The 23,230-nt window shown below is 42.2% G+C and overlaps 1 protein-coding gene and 1 long non-coding RNA gene across 3 annotated transcripts in view; one reads left to right on the top strand and one right to left on the bottom strand.

The window, feature by feature from the left end:
• The window catches only part of LOC310756471, an 86,684-nt gene that overhangs the window by 3,098 nt on the left and 60,356 nt on the right, over positions 1 to 23,230 (bottom strand). For both annotated transcript variants that reach the window (XR_014544896.1, XR_014544897.1), the window contains exon 3: positions 17,936 to 19,476. This is a non-coding gene — a long non-coding RNA (uncharacterized lncRNA). The remainder of the gene's footprint in view (positions 1 to 17,935; positions 19,477 to 23,230) is intronic.
• GALNT18 (polypeptide N-acetylgalactosaminyltransferase 18) overlaps positions 1,212 to 23,230 on the top strand; it is a 354,194-nt gene continuing 332,175 nt past the window's right edge. The window contains exons 1-3 of the mRNA XM_083598809.1: positions 1,212 to 1,365; positions 1,890 to 2,058; positions 10,245 to 10,321. Coding sequence (XP_083454935.1) covers positions 10,309 to 10,321 — 13 coding nt within the window. The 5' untranslated portion in view covers positions 1,212 to 1,365; positions 1,890 to 2,058; positions 10,245 to 10,308. The remainder of the gene's footprint in view (positions 1,366 to 1,889; positions 2,059 to 10,244; positions 10,322 to 23,230) is intronic.

Genomic DNA, 23,230 nt, shown 5'->3' with positions numbered 1-23,230 from the left:
CAGCCCAAGCCTACAGCCTTCAAAAGCACACATGGCAACTACGCTCTGCTTGCACAGTCATGGATAACTCATACTAGAGTGAAAATTTGGATAATTGGCCTCATGAAACCAATTTAAAAAACCACACCACACATACTATTTGTTACCTTCTAAGGGCCAGTTTACCCAACTTTCCTCCAATGTGCTGCCCTCCAGATGTTGTTGGACTACAACTCCCATCAGCTCCTGCCAGCTTGGCCAATGGTCAAGGATGATGGGAAAAGTAGAACATTAAGAATTGGATAACACCACGTTGGCTATCCATGCCCTAGGCAAACCTAACATGTACAGTGGTACCTCCGATTACAAACTTAATTCGTTCCGGAGGTCCGTTCTTAACCCGAAACCGTTCTTAACCTGAGGCACGCTTTCGCTAATGGGGCCTGCTGCTGCTGCTGTACCGCTGGCGTGTGACTTTTGCTCGCATCCCGGGGCAAAGTTTGCTACCAAGAGCACCTACTTCTGGGTTAGCAGAGCTCGTTACCTGAAGCGTTCGTAAGGAGGATGGTACATAACCCGAGGTTCCACTGTACATTGAGTTGAACATCCAGAAGAACTTACACACAAATGTTTTCATCAAAACATGACAATAAGAGAAAGCAATTCTAGGAAAGAAGTTTGGGGGGGGATGGCATGGGCTTTATTTGCATGTCATCTGCCACATGGATGCAGCTGGCAGCAACTGCTGCAGTCACAATAGCTCCAAAAAAGCTGTCATAATTTGGGGGAAGCAGTACTATGTATGCTGGCCTCAAGTTGCAACAGTATGTTCTTAGATAGTAGGGGTTTGTGTGTGTGGTGTGTGTGTGTGTGTGTGTGTGTGTGTGTGTGTGTTCCTTTTAGCCTTCTGTGTAAAAACCTTATCCAGAATGAAATTTTAATTAATTTCCCAGAGATGCTTTCAGAAGCAGAAGAACTGCTTGGTTTAATTAACACTGGTATCTAGGGCAGATGCTTTGTTTTGCTGTAAAAGCCAGAAGGATAATCCCCGCCCCCCCTTGTTGCGGTTTTCCTCTCTGAAAGTCCTTCTAATTTTCATAACGCTTATGTTTTATTTGTGTGTCGTTCCTTCTCTCCCCCTTCAAATTCTTGGATCACAGAGTTCTTCGAAAGTATGTAGTACAAATTTTGGTTGTCAGGGCAGGCAGCGCTGTGGCTGACAGGCGTGAATCTCGGCTGGGAGGTTTTGTTCACCGACCCAGAGTGCAAATGCCCACTTGCTGCAAGTGAGGCGGGGGGGGGGGGGCTCAAGCAAAATCGGGAGGCTCTGGAAGCTGGGCCTTGAAGTGCAATGCAGGCTATATTTCACCCCCACAACTGCATCCAGTATGTTTTGCAGACCCACTCTTTGCATTTCCCAAAGGTTGTGGGTTATGTTGTGGCTATACGGACAGTTATACCTCAATCTAAACCAACTGTACCTCAGTCTAGACTCGAACTCCCATCAGCCCCAAGTAGCTTAGGAATTATGGGAATTACAAAACCAGATTCCCCATCTCCAACCCTCCAATTTAGCACCCCTCGGTTCCAGCCCAAGCCAAACCTTGAATACTTTCTCCAATGAACCTCAGAGGCAGGGACATGCTAAGCCACAGATGAGGAGAGGCAGTTTCTCTCCTCTGTTCCCCACCTCCAGCACTATAGCAGGCCGAAAACCAGGCTCTTAGTATTTATAGCAAGCTTATCCGATCCTGTGGCTTCTCAATGTGTGTCAATGGCCAAGGGTGATTTTGCAACAGCTGCACTTCTTTCTGTACCTCAGGAAGGCTCTGAGGCCTAAGGGCAACCAGCCTCTGAAAGCTCACTTGGTTATGTTCTAGGTTAATCATGAAGTTTCTGCTTTCTCCTAGGGTTTCTGACAGCATCAACCAGCATTTCAGCATCTGTGGGGGGATCCCAGCATTTCAGCAGAGGCGGCAACAACAAAATTGATTTAGGCCTGAGGTATCCAATTTGTTCAGCATGGAACAGCACACTGAAATTACTTTCTTCTGCTCAGCAGAGCTAGCAGATAGCAAGGCAAGTACCTCAAGATCTGAGGAAATAGTTAGAGCTTCAGTCAAGCTTGCAGTAGCATTTTAAAGTACTGGGCAAATAACAAAAACTCATGTATTTTTAATTCAGCACATGGATTTCCCCCCTCAGAGATGAATATGCAACAAAAAAATTATATGTTCTTGTGTGGGCATGAATTATAATACCAGGTAGAAATGGGTCATTAAAAATGAAGCACAAACATGCCAGGTTCGTTTTAAAATGATGAATTGTTTCATCAGTGGCTGCTGCACAGATGTAACTAAATTTGTCCAGCAAAATCTTTGTTGCTGCTGATTACGTGTGACCCAGATAGAACTTGATTTCTTATTCTGCCGACAAACTGAGTTTGTGGTTAGGTGGTGGCGGGAGGAACGACTCTATTTAAACTGAAGAAATTGTATGTGAAATTATTTCACCTGAAATGCAAACATAAAATCCCACGAGTTAGTTTCTTCAATTACTTTTCTGATCAAAGCAGTACTGAAAGTCTAATTTTCATGTGAAAATATACAATAAAAGTAGGTTCTTTGCAGTGGATTGTGTAAATATATGTATATGTTGTAATTAACTGCCCTACGTTCATGATATACCTCTGTGCATGGAATAATATATGTAAATTAATCCATGCAGGGTTAGCAATCCTAATTGGTGTAATACGGGATTGGTGGTGGTTTAGCAATGGATATATTTTTGGAAAATATTTGCAACCACCTAGATATTATCGAAATGTAACATTTTGCTTACAGAAAACTCACATTGCTGACCCTTCATAATAATAAAATGGGCTGTTCTTCTTTCTCTCTCTTCTATGATTCTAAACAAAACGAAATGGGTTACATTCAATGGTGACATTGTGCAAATGGAAATAACATTTTATTTTATTCATTATTATATTTATATCCCACCTTTTCCACAAGGAGTGCAAAGTGGTATACAAACTTCTCCCCCTCTCCAGTTTATCCTCACAGCAACCCTGTGAAGTATAGATAGGTAGCTGTGTTGGTCTGCCATAGTCAAAACAAAATTTGACTATTCCTTCCAGTAGTACCTTAGAGACCAACTAAGTTTGTTATTGGTATGAGCTTTCGTGTGCATGCACACTTCTTCAGATACCTGTGAAGTATGTTAGGCTGAAAGATAGTGACTAGCTCAAGGTTTCATGGGGATTTGAACCCTGGTTTCTCAGGTCCTAGTACAACACTGTAAACACCACAGTGGCTCTCAGTTGTGCAAAGTGGTTCACCTTATTTTCACCCAATCTCTTACTTGCTGTAGCCCTGCACTATATCCTACACTGTTCCAGAGGGTGATATTCAACTAGTTTTGCTCATAGCGGATCCACTGGAATTAATGAGCATGTCTAAGTGAGGTCCATTAATGTCAGTGGGCCTGCTTAGGTTGAATAGCACCTGGAGAGTATCTGAACCCACAGGGGCAGCTCTTCTGAGGATGTGATGTGTAGGGGAGATTGGCCAAAATCAGGTGCCCCAGTTTGTGTGAGTGGAAGTGCATCATTGGATACAACCCAATGATGATAATTAAGTTTTTGAAATTCTAATATTTAGTATTATTATTTTTAGTATTATTTATTGAATTTGTATGCTGCCCTTCATCCAAGATCACAGGACAGTTCACAACATAAAAATACAAAATGATAACACAAAATACCAGTGGCGTAGCGTGGGTTGTCAGCACCCGGGGCAAGGCAAGTAATTTGCGCCCCCTAACCCGTGGATTTGCGCCCCCTAACCCGTGGATTTGCGCCCCCTAACCCATGGATTTGCCCTAACCCCAGATGTTGCGCCCGGTGCGGCCCGCCCCCCACGCTACGCCACTGCAAAATACATAATAAAAACAAGAAAAAGAGTGAAAGCAAACCAATAACACCCTCTCACAAACACAATTAAAAGGACATAAGTGTTTTTGCCTGGCACCTAAAGATACATAACAAAGGTGCCAGGTGAGCCTCCCTGAAGGATCGTACTTTTCTGTTAAAGATGGTCCAAAATCTGCCTTCCAAGAACAAGTACGTGACTTTAAAGTACAACTCCGCAGAAAATGAAGGAACTGGAGGCCTCAGGAAATTAACCTCTGAAGATCTGTAATCTTAAAAGCTACTTCTTAAAAAACCTTCAGATCTTTAAATGAGAATCCCTATAATCAAAGCTCTTCAAAGAAGACACCTCAGCAAGTAAAAAGCCACTCATTAATATTTGTTAATGCAGAAGCTTTAGGCTAATTGAATATTAATTTCCCTTTTAATGCACTGGTCCTGGATAGTTTGGAATGAATATGGCATAATTAGGAATAAATGAATGATGCTTTCCTTTGAACATATTGCAGATCATGAGCTAACCCCTCTCCTTCTAGTGGCAAGAGGAGATTCCTTGTATCTCTAGTACTCCCTCAGCCCCCCTATTTCCTGTTCCTCCTCTGGAGGAACTATTCTAATATAAAACATGCTTCCCTGAAGAACAATCCTAATATAAACCATTCTTTCCCAGAGTTTTTTTCCCACAGGCATAAGAGTCACTCTGTGAGAACTGAGGATGAGAGAGAGAGAGCTGTTACTGACGTTTTTGATTATAGTAGTGAGAATCGTGACTGAGGAAAGCTGATGAATAAGTTATCCTTGGCTGCTTTTGGTTGCCCATATAAAGATTGGTGGCTGGGGCAGTGTAGGTGTGAGCTGAAGTATCGGCCCTAACTACATAGCTGTTTTCACTGCCTGCAAACCACTGGCTGGCAATTTTTCAAGAGGGCTGGGCTATAAATATGGGAGAAGTTTGCTCATTGTGCTGGGGATGGGGAGGGGAGGAAGAGCACCCCCTGCCACATTGCCAAGGCAAAGCAGAGACACCCCCTGTCTTTCTAGCACTATGCACGGTCACTTCCTGACTGCCAGTATTTGGCGTGGGCAGGGGATTCAAATGCATACTGGCATTTTGGATTTGTGCAATTAAAGTGGCTTAAAGTACTTTGTTGTCTTAGCCCAACGGATCCACTAAAAAAACAAAACAAAACATTTTGCAGTTAGGAAAGTGATGGGGAAATGCACAAAAAAGTGTTGGATGAATGAATGAATGATTAATGGGAAGTTGGGGAACCATAGTACAAGCAATGCAGGATGAATTGAGGATGGATGCTTAGAGTCCTAGAACCTCCCAGCAAACAAACATCTGAATGAATGCTTCATAAAGACCAGACATAGTCCACCCTCTGTGTAAGCAAATCAGGATGAATACTTAATAAACAGGTTGTCTGGAAGGAGTCCCATGCTGTGGGAAATTTTATGCTACGAAACAGGATGTGTACACTTGTGAAGAAATCCATGACATGGAGCATGAAAAGCAGATTGAGAGTATATGGGTAAAAATTGTCGGAGAGAGAAACAACAGTGTGGGGTTGGGTGTCTGCTATAGACTGCCAAGCCAGACGGAAGACTTGGATGATGCCTTACTAGAGCAGATTACCAAACATTCAGAGAAATGCTGTGGACATAGTGTACAGTATCTTGATTTCAGTCAGGCTTGTGACAAAGTCCCCCATAATGTTCTTGCGAGAGAGCTAGTAAAATGTGGGTTGAACGAGGTAACTGTTAGGTGGATTTGTAGGTGGTTGACTGACTGAACCCAAAGTGTACTCATTAATGGTTCCTCGTTATCCTGGAAAAAAGGGACAAGTGGGATGCTGCAGGGTTCTGTTCTGGGCTTGTTGTTGTTCAACATCGGTAGAAATGACTTACCGTACATTAAGAAATTGAGGGGATGCTCATCTAATTTGCAGATGACACCAAACTGGGAGAGGTAGCTAATGATGCAGAAGACAGAATCAGAATTCAAAATTCTTTGTAGTTCCCCACATATGTGAGACTTCAGAATTAATTGGTATTCACCAGTTATTTCCCAACACATGCTTCACAGCAAAGTGCAGGAAATGATACTCAGTTGCCTAGGCCATTCTGTGACCCTCCCTTACTGTGTCGTGCTGGAATTTGTGCAGCACACCAGAAGATAAGGATGCATATGTTGCTGTTGTTAATTCTGCTGCCTGGTCTTTCATCACAATAAAGATTGATTGATTGATTGATTGATTGCTCCTATAAAAAAAGGTAACAAGACCCCTGACCATTAGGTCCAGTCGTGGCCAACTCTGGGGTTGCGGTGCTCATCTTGCTTTACTGGCTGAGGGAGCCGACGTACAGCTTCCGGGTCATGTGGCCAGCATGACTAAGCCACTTCTGGCGAACCAGAGCAGCGCACAGAAACGCCGTTTACCTTCCCGCCAGAGCGGTATCTATTTATCTACTTGCACTTTGACGTGCTTTTGAACTGCTAGGTTGGCAGGAGCAGGGACCGTGATTGCTCCTATAGTAGGCATCTATTTTCCAGCACTGTGCATGGCTCCCAGCAATGACAGGGAAAAATAAGGAATTTGTCCAATTGCAGAAGCAAGGAATGCTTCCTACTTCCGTTGCTGGGTTTGGAACCCTGGTCAAGCAAGGGAGCGACATCTCACTTCTGTTGCCATGCTTCTAATGTGGCTGTGAGAACTCATGGGAAAAGGGACATATTTGTGAAGGATCCACCCCCACCTACTTTACACCAGTTCTTCCATGAGAACCATTTCAGCTTTGGGTGAGGAAGTGGGCTAAGAGATTTCAGTTGAGAGAGGGAAAACTCACAGCAAGATTTTGTGATGTGCTAGCTGGTTGGAAGAAGCAAATTTCTTTTGTTCTGAATAATCCTTTGGTACAATGTAATTATCAACCAGATGGGAAAACCTGTTAACGCAAGGCATAATGTGTGAAGGAGCATTGAAGGGAAGGTGTGAGAACCTGAAGTCTCCATGGCACTGAGGACAGCAGCTGCGTACATTTCATTTTCAGCACATTACATCCATTTACACAACCAAGCAGCACATGTGACAGAATGCCAGGGTCCTGAATATTACCCCTTTGTCCTATCTAGAGGCATCTAATTAACCTCTGGGAGAAACTGGTCGCTGGACTAGATAGGTGTTTGGTCTGATACATCAGGGCAATTTTTATGTTCTTATGTTCTCAACTCACTTTGTGCCTGAAAAGTAAAGTAGGCACAGCCAAAAGTTTGGCATGTGTTGAAATGATTACATTACTGTACTAGCTAAGGATGTAATGTCTACTGAGCAATGCAGCCTATTTTGGTTGCTCATTTCCACCTACTTTGCTTCCTTCCATAAAATTTGAACCTGGGTCAAACTTTGACTGATCAGTCATCATAAAATATTAAGTCCGGATGATGCTTCTTTATCATCCATGCACTGAGCTGGGAAAATACATAAATTAGATTATGTAGTGTGATTCCATAACATCCCATATTATAGTGCAATCAATCAAAGAAGCAGAGAGCTGCTTTTTGAAGAACAGAAAGAGGAAAATGGTCGAAAATGTTTCTCCATTATAACTCACCTGTGGTAACATGTTCAGCATGGCTTCAGAAAGAATAAATATAAATCCCTATTGTTAAACTCTGTTAAACTCTGAGAGTGCAGTGCCATCCAGAACAGGTGATTGACCTGGGAACCACCCACTACAAAACCTCTGTCTTTCCAGGATTCAAGTTAAGTTTATTGACCCCCATTCAGATCCTCACAGCTACAACCTAGGTATTGGTCCAGGGCTTGCACAGCCTCTCCTTACTCAGATGCAACAGAAATTTGGGTATAAGCATGTTGATGACATCTTGCTCCAAAACTCCTGTTGAATGACATCCATGTCAATACATATTTCTGGATTCCCATCTTTTATCAATGCTTTAACATGAAGGGATGTGATCTGTGAAATATCTCTTCCTGCAATGAAATAAGAATGTTGTGTTCAAATAGAAGCAAGAATTGGTTGCAATGATGGGCATGAAAGTGAAAGAAGCAGTAGCTGAGTAGGATAACATGCTTTGGAACCACAATATGAGGTTCCAGCAACTGCATGTGTCCGGATAAATTCATTTAATTATATGTGCTTTGAGCTTAATGTGGTTGCATGGGCAAGCAATCATCTGAACTGCTTCACGGCACATCCAGATTGGTTTCAAGGTTGCGATGAGGTCAGTAACTTTTTCCACACACCTCATCACAAACGAAATTCTAATCTGGCCATGCAACAGAGCCGTCAGATGACCGCTTAGTTGCATGGCCAGCTGTAGTTCACATTAAAGTCACCATGGAACCAAGGCCAATTTTAATTTGTTTGAATTCTTGCTTATAATTGCAGAGACAGTTGTGTTGTAATAGGATCACCTACTAAAAGGACGACTTGGTCATAAATCCCAAGCCAATTTAAATAAAGCTATTAAAGTGTCAAGGGTGCCTTGTATTGGTGTACTTTCCAGTCCCACCATCAGACAAGAGGGAGACACAAATCAGCCTGATCTTAAACAGAGAGCCATACTCTAATATAAAACATGAATTTCTTTGGCATATCACAGGGAGACATAGTATCAATACATCCCACTACTTCTTTGTGCCTGATTATATCTAATACCTCATGTGGAAAATTAACCAGCAATTTAATAGCATGCATTGAAAAAGTCCCTTTCAAAAGAGCAATCTCAGCTGTTATAAATCACACCACTACAACTAGCAAACAGTGTGAAGGTGAAGTAAATATCAGTAGCTATGTAGCAGACTTTTATTTTACCACACTGTATGGCCTTGATCCTTAAAAGTAAAAAACAAGGATTATGAATTATCTTTGGAAAATCAACATGCTACGCTGAATAGGTATCTTATCTCTTAATGGAGACTCAGTTTTTACATTCTCCACTGTACCAGGATTTTGCAAAACCCTTATGCCAGAGACAGGAAGGCCTCCAGATGCTGTTGGACTACAAATTCCATCATCCCTGACCATTGGCCATGCTTGTAGGGGTTTATGGGAGCTTGAGTCCAACAGCATCTGGAGGGTCACAAGTTCCCCATCCCTCCTTATGTGATAGGATCCATATAAGGTGTGTGTGTGTGTGTGTGTGTGTGTTTGTGTGCGCGCTCAGATCTTGTACTTGAATTAGTCTTATTTCAGATCTTAGGCCCTAGAGAAAAATTCAGCTGGAAACAATTTAGAACAGTTCTGCTTTAATAAGAGATCTGTCCAAAGATGTGTAAACCTCCGGGCAACTACAACTCGTCTAGACATGAAGAATTTACTCTATGAAGAATTATTGTCTTAGTTGATTTTGTATCAGCCTGAATTGCAGAATCTAGCCTCATGAGAACGAAGGAACAGGAGTTAGAGGAAACTTTACTCCTCTGCTTAATGTGCTAAGATCTCTAGGGCTGAAGGGGGGCAGGGGATCCTAAAGATCCATTGTCAGGAGGGCCTGACATGGGTTGAGTAGACCAGGTTTTGTGGAGCCCATGGAAGTACATATAGACAATGGTGTCTGGTGCTTATTGGCACTAGTTGGGCAAAGGGCAGAGATACCAGCAGAGTCAACCAATTCTAGCTGTGAGTTCATCCTCCCTACTGAGTTCTACAAGGGCAACACTGAGACACAGGACAGGAAGCTGACCTGCAGTGCTACCCCTTGGACTGGTTTTATGTAGAAAAGCAGGCAAGTGGGGGCTGGGTGAGAGGAGAGTGAGATTGCGTGGGCAGGGTCTCATTTGCCCTAATGGATCAGCCTCCATTGCATGCAGAAATATCCTTCAGAACTTTTCAGAAACGGGGCACAATTGTATACTTCAGAAGGCTGTTTTGTCTCTCTTTACTTTCATGATACAGTACATGCTACCATTCTTTGTGACTGGTTTCATCAGTTTTTTATATTATGCCTTTCGTTTTTGTAATGCATTAACTGAAGAAAAATGGTATATGCACTTGTTTTAAATAACTGCAGGCAATAATACATCCCCTCACAATGAACATGGTTTCGAACGGCACTACACCAAAATATGTTATGTCTGATTTCCATTAAACCTATTTCTTATGGGTTTATATTTTTTGACATGGCCTTTTGCTTTCTACACTAGACAGCATTAGCAAGACTTCCCCCCACCACATTTTTTCAAAGGAGCAATCACATATTAAAGTACTTCTTGCAACCTATAGTTTAGATAGAAGATTGTTACTGCATTTTGAGATAACAAATGACTGTTTCTATTATAATGAGTAAGCTCACTTGTTCTTTCAGTACACCTTGAGAGGATCCATCTCCTCAACCCAGCTGCCCATTGGCTTGCCCTCTGTTCACTTGAATGCTGGTTCTGAGTAAGTGCCCTATAAGTTAAATTCTTGTTCCATTTATTGCTCTGTAATACCACCTCTAGGTATAGTACTTTTTTCTGAAAGTAATTTTGTTTGAAAAATAGTATTTTAATATATACAGAGGCTAGGAAGTTTCTGTATAGTGATAACATTTTATATACACTCTCTTTCCCAAGCAGAGCTGCACTTTAATTGTATATTATCTGCCACGTTATCCTATGCATAGGAGGAGCTGAACACAGACTGTCCAAGATTGATTTTATTCAGATGGGTTCCTTTATGCCTCTTCTTTAATTTCGGGGCGGTGGGTGCGGGGACAGAAAGACTGTAAGTCTTTTCAGTCTAAAATATTTAAAATATCATAAATAATTTCTCTGGGATGCATGCATGTTTGCATTACAACTTAAATGTTTGAGTTATGAATGTTGACTCTGAGATGTAGCTGGTATGATAATGATGCACAGTACAGTTTAGCTCGAAATAATTTGCAGTCTGAGCCTGTTTTCTATTAAATAATGATCTCCCAGGCTGATGTCAGAAAGGGGGCATATCATTCAATTGGGAAGGAGAAGCTCAAGGTACGTAAACTAGCATAAGTGTTAAATAATGGATCTGTGCCAAGTCTTCTCTTGTAGATAGTTATTTCAAACCAAGAGTTGCCAGTGTAGTGCTGGTGAGTGTGTATGTGCTCACAGGGTCTCCACCACCAACTGAAACTAGGCTTGAAAAAGCATTCAGTTGTAGCCAATAAAATATGTTGCAGTGTGTGCTGGGATAAGGGTTGCATGTGATGCCCACAACAGTTTCTCTTATTTGCGAATGTGCCCTTGGGTGACCTCTGTTTTAAACAGATCCTGGTATTCACCCCTTCCTTATTATATGAGGTGAAACATTTATTTATTGTTTCATTTCCATCCCACCTTTTACTCCAAGGAGCTCAAGTTGGCATACAAGGTTCTCCCCCTTACACAATTAAACCCCACAATAACCCTGTGAGGTATGTTAGGCTGAAAGGCAGTGATGGAACGAAGGTGACCCATTGAGCTTTGTGGCTTAGCAGGGATTCGAATCCTGGTCTTCCAGGTCCTGGCCTGACACACTTAACTGCTACACCACAGTTAAGCTCTCCATGAAGCTATCACTGAACATATGGCATCCCCATGAGTTCTCCCACTCATAGTGCAGCATGAGGTTTTCATTTCTTGCCCCACATAATCCCTCCTTCCACTTACTGTTGACACTGGAGAACTAGCCATAGGGATGATGTTTTGATGATGGCCCATACACAATACATAGTTCCACCTTCAATTTTATTTTTGTGCAAAAATAGCATCTCCTCATCTCTCCCTTATTTAAATAGATTGATTTTGTTTTTATTGCAAAGTCCAATCATTCATAATAAATTGGTTTGCATTATAAAGCCCATTAAGATGCCTAGTCATCAACAAAAGTATCTCTCTCTGCCCAAAGAAATTGTAGACATGTTTGGTGATGGTGGGGGCTACTGATATAGTGTTTCTTAATCTCAAAGAAGCACCATAAAAATGAATTTGTTTGAACAGCAAAACAAGAATTGACCAAAAATCATAGGGCAATGTATATGCTAATCTGAAAACGACAAGGCTATTTGAAGGCATGGCAGCTCAATTTCAACACTAGCTCCCCTCCCCCCCCCCCCGTTTGTTAGAAATAAAGAGCAAGGTGAGAAGAGCTATGGGATGCACATGAACCAGAACAAAGGGGGTAAGCCAGACCACCGCATGTGTGGTCAGAGAACGTGACCATTACTAACCCACTTCTCTCCAGCCATGCTGCTGCACCATTGCTGTAGTGAACATCCCCCCACATGGAGAAGGAATTCATGCCATACATTGTTCCTAAATGCTGTTATAGGTTTATGGGTGCTAAATACCTGGGCTCCGGGTAAACATTAGAATTTAATCAGCATTTGTGTGTTAAATGGGATGTCAGACCTGTGTGCCTTAAGATGTGTGTTAAATGCTTTACTCCTCTGATGAGCATGTGCGGAAGACTACATTAGGCAGACTTCTTAAATTGTGTACTTCTTAATCCAAGGAAATCAACATGAGTTGAAAGGTACTGGAATCAGTCTAATTTCCTTGGAGGCGATGGCCTGGGGATAATGAGTCATTAGCACATCAAAAGGGTGGGGCCTCCCCCCCCCTTTGAAAATCAGAGGTAATGAAAGCTTAGTGTAGTGCAAGCTGACAGGATGAAGTGGGGGGGGGTCAGAGAGACATGGCTTTTTGCTGTTGGGCTGCAAGGCAGCAGTCCGGAGACAAACAAAAAACCATTGGAAAGGGATGCTGCAGGTACCCGTGGAATCTCGCATCGCTTGGAGATTAGTGTGGCATGTCACAATGCACTTAGCCAGGAACATCTAGCAACTCTTTCTTCCCACAGCAAAAGAGCTGTTTTGGGAAGGGAGAGTTAGGGAAGGAACTAAACCTATAGGGTAGTTAGAATGCAGCATTTTCAAGTAGCTTCCAGGGCCCCTAACAGGCTCCACCACTAACACCTCTCCTGTGTTCATTTGGGGATCCAGTCAAGGCTAGTGCATACCATGCCAAGTCCTAGCCAATGCACCAACACTAATTGGGTCTTTCAGCCAGTTTGAATAAGTTCATCAGCTACCCAGTGGAACAAGGAAAAAACATAACCAGTGATAACCACAGGCTCATGGTTGTAATTGTAATGGATCAGCATTATATTTAATTGAATATAATGCTGAATGGCATTATGGTGTTTGATGAAGGTAAAGCAATGTAAAGAAAGGCAATATAAGTTATGTAAACTAATTCACAGGGATGTGGGTGGCGCTGTGGGTTAAACCACTGAGCCTCTTGGGCTTGCCGATCGAAAGGTTGGTGGTTCGAATCCACGTGACAGGGTGAGCTCCTGTTGTTTGGTCCCAACTTCTGCCAACCTAGCAGTTCGAAAGCACACAGTACAAGTAGATAAATAGGTACTGCTCTGGTGGGAAGGTACCGTATTTTTCGCTCTATAACACGCACCTGACCATAACACGCACGTAGTTTTTAGAGGAGGAAAACAAGAAAAAAATATTCTAAACGAAACAGTGGATGTATGATTTTTGTGGTTCATGCTGTGGCCACAGACGTGATCCGACGGTGAGTTTGGGGTAGCCCAATGCAAAAATCCTGAGGATCCACGTGGAGCCATGCTTTGTAACCACGTTTTTGCGCCATTGCAGCCCCATGAAACAGTGGGTGCGTGTGTGTTTTTTGGTGCAGGCTGTAGCCATGGATATGCTATGTGATCTGATGGTGAACTTGGGGTGACCCAGTGCAAAAATCCTGAGGATCCATGTGGATCCGTGCTTTGTAACCACGTTTTAAGTGGGGAGGGAAGGAAAAGCATTCAAGGGACAAGGAACACGCGTGGGGTGTGTGGAGAAGGATGCTGCTAATAATGCAGAAGAGGGGTTTAAGGGGAGAAGGAACACGCGTGGGGTGTGTGGAGAAGGATGCTGCTAATGATGCAGGAGATGGGTTTAAGGGGAGAAGGAGCTCATGTGGGGTGTGTGGAGAAGGATGCTGCTAATGATGCAGGAGAGGGGTTTATGGGGAGAAGGAACACGCGTGGGGTGTGTAGAGAAGGATGCTGCTAATGATGCAGGAGAGGGGTTTAAGGGGAGAAGGAGCTCGCGTGGGGTGTGTGGAAAAGGAGCTTTTCGGTGAGCTGAGCGGGGAGGGGGGAGGGAAAGAGCACTGTTGCTTTAAAGGAGCCAACCAGACAGCAGCCACTTACAGCAGTGTAAGCAGCTCCTTTCCTCTCCCGCTTTGCTCCTTCTCTCCCTCTTTGCTGCTTTACGCAGCTAATGGTGAATCCCCTGCAACCCAAGTCCTGCTCAGCGGATCAGCTGAGACGCTGGGAGAATCGTAATTTCCCCCTCTCCCTCATCCCGTGCCCTCCTGTCCCCAGCAGCCTTTTTAAAAACTTTTTTACTGGTTTTCACTGCGCTCGTGGCTCAGAGCCCTCCTGTGCCCTGACGTCCCTCTGCAGCCTCATTGCTCCATTTAGAGAGCGCACGGACCTTTGCTAGCTGAGGCTGCAGCAGCTGTTGCTGGCTACACGGCGCTTTTCCGGCTCGCTATGGCTCCCGTTTGTCCCTCCTCGTGTGTAAGCGGCTGCTGCCCACTTTGCTGCCATGGCTCTCCTTCCCTCCCTCCTCCTCGGCTCCTCCCCCTCCTCCTGGCTGTAAAGCAATCAAAGCTAGAGCCGTGCAAAGCCCTGCAAGCGGCTCCCGCTTTGCTTGACTGACGGCAGCCATGGCTCCGGTCGAGTGCATTCGCTCCATAACACGCACAGGGATTTTCCCTTACTTTCTAGGAGCAAAAAAGTGCGTGTTTTGGAGCGAAAATTACGGTAAATGGCGTTTCCGTGCACTGCTCTGGTTCCGCCAGAAGCAGCTTAGTCATGCTGGCCACATGACCCGGAAAAACTGTCTGCGGAAGTGGACAAACGCCGGCTCCGGTAGATGTATTGGTTTAATAATGGCATGAATGAATACTTGCATTGGCAAAGTAATCAATCAGAATAAGTAACACTGTTCCTTCAGGCGTTAGCTTTTGCTCAGGTTCTTTTAGGAGAATCACAGGTGTGCCTGAGATATGCTCTTAGGTCTCTTAGATGGCTATTAGTAGACTGAAATTATAAATTAGGCATTTGTCAAATTGTGACATTCTTATGAATAAATCTGTTGCTGAGAAACAAGGCATTACTTTGCCAAAGGAAAAAAGAGGATTGTAGATGCATCAACTGTTCCTGTTATATTTGTGAAGTAGGCTTAAAGCAATTACAGGTGCTTTGATCATCCACCCAAAAATATGTGATAATAGAATTGTATAATTAATCTTCTTTTTATGAAGCAGTTGATAACTCCCACTGCAATCTAAAATTGCTGGAAAATTGATTCATACAACTCTCTTCATCAGTGACCTACAGCATGATAATTTTTCATGTAGGAGAATTTACATCTTTACCATCACAATGACATTTTAAACCAACTGCAGCTTAGAACAAGTTGCTATAAATCAGGATTTATCACAAATTTAGTGATATTTTCTTAACTATGGTGAAGTTTCCAGGGTATCACTGGGCCTTTATGATCAAGAATCCTCTGGTGTAATTATATATCTGTGTTACTGGTGCTCAATCATTATTTTTATTAACTGTCAAAAAACACCATTTGTTAAGAAACAAAGTTGCTATGGGCATTTATTTACCAATATGTAACTACCAAAAGGGACAGAATTAAAATGAAACCAATGAATGCACCTTATAGGTACTGTTTTGTGCACTGAGTTGGAGAGTTAACTTGGCAGCTGTATAATATAATCACTATATCTGAACCAGCAGCCAGCAAAGGTCACATGAGTGTCACAGCAGATCCTGCTGGTGGTCTGTTCAGGCAGCATTAAATGTTTGCCTCTTCAGCTACAAATATGCACATTTTGCTTTGGAGTGTTTTGCCACAAAACATTTGGGTCAACATGGCGAGGATGGCCTAGGTCTCTGACTTTCCCCAGATGCCTTGTGTGACCCACTGAATAGGGTCTTTTCCAGTGTGCTGTTGATCACTCAAAGCTTGGGATTTTTTTTAAAAAAATTAAGTAATACGAACATTGTGCATTTCTGAACTCCTGTAATAAGTCAGGCCCATCCAGCCAAATGGTAGCTGATTTCTAAAGTCTCTAGGAATGTTTTGGATAACTGAGATCCTCTTAATTGGATATGTTAGGGATTGAGTCTGGGACCTTCTGTGTGCAAATTGTGTGTTCTATCAAAGATCGAAGGTTCATTTCCATGGAAATGATGTGGTACACTTCAGAATTCAGACTATGACTCAATTTATCTCCACCTGAAGCATCAACATGCCTTGGACACACCATGTGTCCCTGCATGTTGACACATGTTCCCTGAATGTCAGTCACCAAAGCCCCCACCCTCATTCTTTGATGTAAGGGGTACTAAAATGAAAAAGTTTAGGAACAGAAGTATTTGACTTGGGTTTGTACCAAGTCTAGGGAAACAGCATCCTATAACCAAGGCCATGTCAAAAATCTTTTTGGATTGTATCCAGCTCTGCCTGTGAGCATTTGTTATAGAAAGAAACTCTTGACGGTTTTCTTTCTGCTTTCTTGACTGCTTTCTTTCCTACAGCTCCTCCACATATTCAATATTCATTTAGATTTGCTTGTGCAAAGGTTGTGCAATGGTTAGAATATGCCCAGTCTTTATTGAGCATTCACCCTAATTTGCTTACAGTGTGGTAAAGAGGCAATGAGCATCCTCCAGCATTTACCCTGATTTGATTGTGGGATGTTTGCATATCTTCCCTTTAAACATTTGTTCATCTAACACTTTTAAATGTATTTCTCTGTCACTTTCCAAACAGCAGAAGTCCTTCTCTTAAAGTGGATTTGTTCTGCTAGGGCAAAAAAGACCTTCAATTCATTTTAATTGTGCAAACTTAAAATTCTGGTTCATGCTGAAACCCACTCACAAAAGTATATAAACAACCATGTTTAGCAACTTTTCTAACTGATAATTTATTACTTACATTATTTCATAGTTGTGCATTTCAGTTCTATGCTTGTTCGCTCAGAAGCATTTGTTGCTTTAAAATATTAATATGCTACCTTTAAGAATAAAACTCTTCTCTGGCGGCTTCCATAAAAGCACTGCAATATAGTACAACGCAATCACGAATCAAAAATATTAATAAGCCAGCAAATAATAAAACTGACAAACATCCAGCTCAGAATTAAAGCACCAATATGACCCAAAGCAAGAATAGCGGGGAGGAGGGGTGGAATCCAGGAAAAAAGTCAGTGAGAACAGATGGGAGTTCAGATCTTTCCTAAAGGCTTTAAAATATTGTGGTTTGACAGAACCAAGTTGCTAAAAAATTCCAGAGCTGTGGGACTAAGTAAGTAGCACCACTATGCTTGTGTACCTAGGACTGCAATCATACAAAATTAAGTGTGCATGGGACTGTAATCTTAAACTGAGAAGTGGGAAGATTACTTGCATACTGTTAAGCAGGGATGGGTAGCCTCAGGCCCAGGGGCCAAACCCAGCTCTCCATGCCTCACTTTCTGGCTCTCAAAACCCTCCCTACGTCACACACCCTCATCTGACTTAGCTTGCACCTGCCTTGAGTGCTTTTGCCTGGCAGGAATGCGTCCTGAAACTCTGATACTGCTTCTTGCTTGCCTGTATGGAGGATGGAGAGGGAAGTGTAGATGTGTTGAAACCAGCCTATTGCACAAAGGTAAACATCACATTCGTCGCTCTGGCACTTTTGTCTCTGTCCCTGCCCATCGCTGATTTTTGCCTCCCAGAAGTTTGCCCAGAAGAGCATGTGGCCCTTTGAGTGAAAAAGGGTTCTCTGGCCCTGGTTTTGTGAACAATTTGGTTAGGAACAAAGCTGTGGCTCCATTTGGTACAAAGATAAGGCATATGCAGTATACCTATTATTTTCAATTACAGAACTTATCAGCACTATTTATAATACACAGTTGTCCTACTGACCCTGGGCACTGGCAGCTCATCAAGTCAACAGCAGACTTTATTATCATCAGCTGTCACCTCTTGAGCTCTTCTCAATGTATGTTATGTTCTTCTGTATCAGTTATCATTTCTCTTCCGATGTTCCCCACATTTGGCAATGACAAATGAGTCTGGCCTTTCACATTTTACCACCTTGGAACAGGATCTGCTGCCCATCATCTTTTCCTCTGTTGGTTCACTTAAACAACCGTGAACAGAGAAAAATACTGATCCTTTCTGGTATAGTTCTTAGTAAGTGTCACTTACAACATGAAGGACAACGACTCATTGAATTATTTCAAGACTGGCTACAGAGGCTTTGGAAATGGAGGTCAGTTTCTGCATCTCTTGTGGGTGTAAACATGAAGGCTGACTAAAATATGAAGGGGCTGTTTTTCTCCATTCGTCCCTTAGAGCAGGGATTGGCAAATTTCAGGCTTGCATGATCTACTATGTTTTTTATCAGAATCCCAAAAACTCTTACCACTCTTAACAAACTGCAGTTCCCAGGATGCTTCGCAGGAAGCCATGACTGTTTAAAGTGGTATGGTAGTATTATGGGTAGATGCTTGTGTTCAAAATTTGAAATGTGGGAGCTTATTTTATTTATTTCACTTAATAGTTTTTATATACCACTTAGTCATCAAATCCTCTAAGTAGTTTACATAAATTGTAGGATATATATGAAAGTGCTGATAAGAGAAAATGTTAAAAGCAAGCACAAGTTAACCTAAAAATTTCAAAATGTAAAAATTAAAAATACATAATAAAGCAACATTAAAATACATGTCAAATTTACATGTCTTGGTAGGCTCATGCAGGTTTATTTCATTTTATTAATTTAAAATTTTATTTAATCAATAGCATTTCTAAGCAGTGTACATAAAAGAAGCTCATAGGCCCCTTTCCTCCAAAGAAAGAAACTCAAAGTGGCTTAAAGTAATAAAATATACATACAATAAAAACCAAATTCAAAATATATATTAAGCAACGATCAGAAAAGGGAGACAGCTTTTTTTTTAACTAACTCAAGTAACAACTGAAAAGCCAAAGTGAAGGCAAAGAGGAAGGAAAACAGCTTTTACACAATGTAACAAGGAAGGAAACATTTTTCAACTGAAGCCTTCCCAGACATCCAGGTTTGGGCCAGAAGCCAGAAACCATAAACTATGGGGGCTTAGCAAATCTCAACCAGGTATGTTGTGAAAGCCAAACAGCTGTCTTTAGGTAAGGGAGATTAATAAAAAGCTAACAGTGCAACTAAGTGAATTCCCTGGAATTACATTGAGACAGATGCTGATTTTGAAGCTTAGCAGTCATGGCCAGTCATTCCTTTAGCATCCCACAGTGTGACTTTTGGCATTTCTCTGCAGCCACATCTATTATTCCTTCATCTCAGGCTGAGAGCACCGGAGTGCTTGGAGTCATCCCGAAAACAAGTCAAGCAATGAGACTTAGCCATTGTTTTCTTTGCCTGTACGTACCCTCCTCTTGATGTTCCTGTCACCGTTGCTCTTCCGTGTCTGCCTTCCGAATACTTGTGCACTGAATCATGCTTTCTAATATTGGAGGGAGAGATGGAATAGAAAATTGCAGAGATGTTAATACTCAAGCCCAGGTTTCAAATGACAGTATCCAGCAAATGCACTCACTGAAAGAGTAACCCAGCAATTTTTATTTTTGTTGTTAACTCAAAAAGCCAGCAAGCATAAAACAAAACTAAATAAGCTAAAATGCAACAAGCAAACAGGAAAGAAAGAAGGAAATAAATAAATCATTGATAACAAAAGCCTATAAATCAGAGTTAAGAGACAAGTGTTGGTAGCTGCTTGTAGCAGATGCAGGCCAGGATTTCAGAATATCCAACATTAATGACAGAGCAGTCCATCCCAAGACTTACATTAGACTGCCAGGGCAAGACGGGGTCTGGAAGGAAGAATCTGCATCAGCTTGTGTCTGAATGCAAGGAAGGATGTATAAAATTAAACTTTGTCTGCTAAGTTTAGTCTGAGTCCAGATGCTTATTTCTAAGAGTTCCACTTGTTTTGTTTTTTTAATTAATTCATTCATTTATTCATTCATACTTGTATACCGCCCTTCCTCCCAACAGGATCACAGAACAACTAAACATAAATTGCAACATAAACTGCAACATCTTAGGTTTTGTTAAAACTTAGTAGTAATTTAGTGCAGGTTGTTGTTTTTGTTGTTGTTGTTATGTAACACATTCTGCACTTTAAGGCCAAACTAGATGCACACAAGTTATTAGCGGTGGAGGGTGAGGGTGTCTGTTTCTCCCTGCAAAGGCAGGCGACATGTCGCACAGCTGGGGAGGGCTTATATCTTCATTTCCCCAACAAGATCACAATGAAGGTTGCCCTTCCTCTACTTCCTTTGTATCTTATAGAGCGAAAAATATGGTACTTTATAAATGATAAAATTCTTCCAAAGTAAAATATTATCAGAAATTTATAGGGTATAACAAAAAAGCATCTGTATAAAAATTTGCTCATCACAGGTCAGTACAGCACCCTTCTGAGGTCTGTGGCCTAGGCAAATGCCTATCTGGCCCAATGATAGCACTGGCCCTGAGGCCATCCTGATCGCCTTGGGAGGATGATGATGATGATGATGATGATGATGATGATGATGATGATGATACCCTGCCCATCTGGCTGGGTTTTCCAGCCAGGTGGGATATAAATGTAGTAAATAAATTAATTAACAAATGTAGTGTTGGTGTGTGACAATGGTCAACAGGGCTTGCTACCAATTCCACTGTAAGCTTAAAAAAAAAAACAGCTCTAAAAACAAAGACCTCAGGATAAGAAATGTCCATTGACCCAGCTTGATGAAATCAGTTAGTTTCCACATATGTAGAATAAGTCACCCATATCTCCCGACAGAACTTTTACACCTGTGTTCCAGCATCTGCATTGACTTCTTATTATCTTCAGGGCACAACATATGGTTCTCTTTTCTTGGTGTATAAAATTCGTAATAGCTACTATGCCTCTGAAACAAATAACCTCCTTTCTTACCCTCAGAGGAATTCCGTCTGTGCATTGTGTTTAGACATAAAGGCTCATAGGCATTTTCAGCAGCCTCTCCGCAGCTGTGGAACTTTATTCCCCAAAGGTTACTGAATGCCAAACAAGAGCTGCAGGTTTAATTTTGTTGACGTCCAGCTGGTTGCAGCAGGTGACCATTGCAGCGAGCAGGGAAGTTTGATAAAGATTTTAACTTCCAGTCAGGGTTCATTTAATAGAAAAGCTTATATATTAGAGCAAACATCTGAAACTGCTTTTTTGGAAACACTCCAGACTTGATGTAATCTATGCTTAAAGAGTAGATGCAACTTTAGTTTAGCTCTTGAAAGCAAAAAGCATATTGGCATCGTTGCAAGTTCTGCTGTGGGACAAACATTTGCTCTCTGCCCCCCTGTCTTGCCCTTGGTTCTGTAATTTTCCATCATGTAATGGCATTCTGTTTATATGTCAATGTTGTAAGATACAACAACAACAAAACTTTATTAGCAAAGCCAACAGGCCACAGCTGTACAAGAGTTAAAAGTAAAAAATAGAGATAAAAGGAAGAAAAGAACAGGCAAAAGGTGGTCCGTCGGATGAACAAGTCTGTCACTCAGATGGTGGCCCTCAATTTCGCAGCTCTCTCGATGTACCTCGCGACCTTCTCTGTTATCTGACTTTCCGTATCAGATAATAGAAAATACAGTGTAATGTCTGATGAACGGCCGGGGTTGGAGAGAATGAGTGGAGTAATAATCTCATTCCTTAGGTCTTTGTAGAGGGGGCAAGAAAGAAGGACGTGAGACACTGTTTCCGTGTTACCATCTCCACATGGGCAGAGTCGTTTTTCAAATGGAGTCTTTTGGTAACGACCTTCGAGTACAGCAGAGGGGAGAACATCCCATCTAGCCAATGTAAAGGCACGTCTGTATTTCGGGATGGTTAGTTTAGACAAGTATGAAGCTGGAGAGTCAAAATGAGAAGGGGGAAAGTAGGTATACCATGGGCACAGTTTCTTTAAGATGGTCAGGTTGTTTTGTCGTTCGATGTCTTTCAGGCGCTGGCCTATTAGACTCTTTGCTTTGATGAGGCCCATTGATAATAGGGACTGTGAGTGCAGACCGCATGTAAGGAGTTTTTGATGCACGGTTTTGAACCACTTGCTTTTGTGAGAGTCTTGCATTACTAAAGGCAGTAGACCAGGTGGATTCAGATTAAGACGAAGCCAATAGTTGAGTGTTCTCTGCCAAGTCCGAGTTTCCACAGATGGAAGGCAGGCCTCGAGTCTTAATGCTGCGTTTGGAACACAGGAGGGGACACCGAGAATCTGCCTTAGAAATTTAGACTGGACAGATTCAAGACTGGAGCAGTGGTTCCCCGTCCAGATTTGCGCCCCATACAGTAACTGCGCCAGAGGTTTTGCTTGATAAACTTCAAGGGCTGCTGGGATGTATCTGCCCCCCTTCGTGTAGAAGAAGCGGGACAGCATCTTGATACTTTGAGCTGCTTTTTCTTTGGCACATTTTTGATGGACATCCCAGGACCCAGTCGACTGGAAAACGATACCCAGATATTTGAAGGCTTTGACTTGTTCAATTGTCTGGTTATCCATCCTCCAGCTATACTGTCTGTGTTTCCTTGCAAAAACCATAGTTTTGGTTTTCTGATAGTTTATTGCAAGTTGCTCTCTCCTACAGTATGCTGAGAATTCACCTATGAGCCTATTTAAGCCTATTCTTGTTCGGGATAGGAGTATCGCATCGTCGGCGTACAAAAGCACTGATATTGCTTTGTCAGCCAGTTTGGGGGCGTGGAAGTCCGGAGATGACAAACAGTTAACCATATCGTTGATGTAGATGTTGAATAGAACTGGGGCCAGGATGCAACCTTGCTTGACCCCCTTACTGACAGGAACTGGTCCTATAAGATGGCCATTTAACGAAGTTCTTACATGCAGCACCGTGTCTTTATACAAACAGCTCATCAGAAATAATAGTCTTTTGTCTATACTTGATGTGCTCAATTTATCCCAGAGTCTTACACGTGGAATTGAATCGAAAGCAGCCTTTAGATCGATAAAGGCTGCATATAACACCCCACGGGATTTTTTGGCATATTTGTCAATTAAATAGGCTAAGATGAAGCAATGGTCTATGGTGGATCTGCCTTGCCTGAAACCCGCTTGCTCTTCCGCTAGAATGGCTTCAGTTTCCAGCCAGCTAGTTAGCTTGGTATAAAGATGTTTGGCATATAGTTTGCTGGGTATAGGCAGAAGGCTGATTGG

The sequence above is a fragment of the Podarcis filfolensis genome (assembly GCF_964270895.1).
Source record: "Podarcis filfolensis genome assembly, chromosome: 1".
Lineage (NCBI taxonomy): Eukaryota > Metazoa > Chordata > Lepidosauria > Squamata > Lacertidae > Podarcis > Podarcis filfolensis.
Note: the sequence above shows the minus strand (reverse complement) of the source record. Positions and strands in the feature narration are given on the sequence as shown.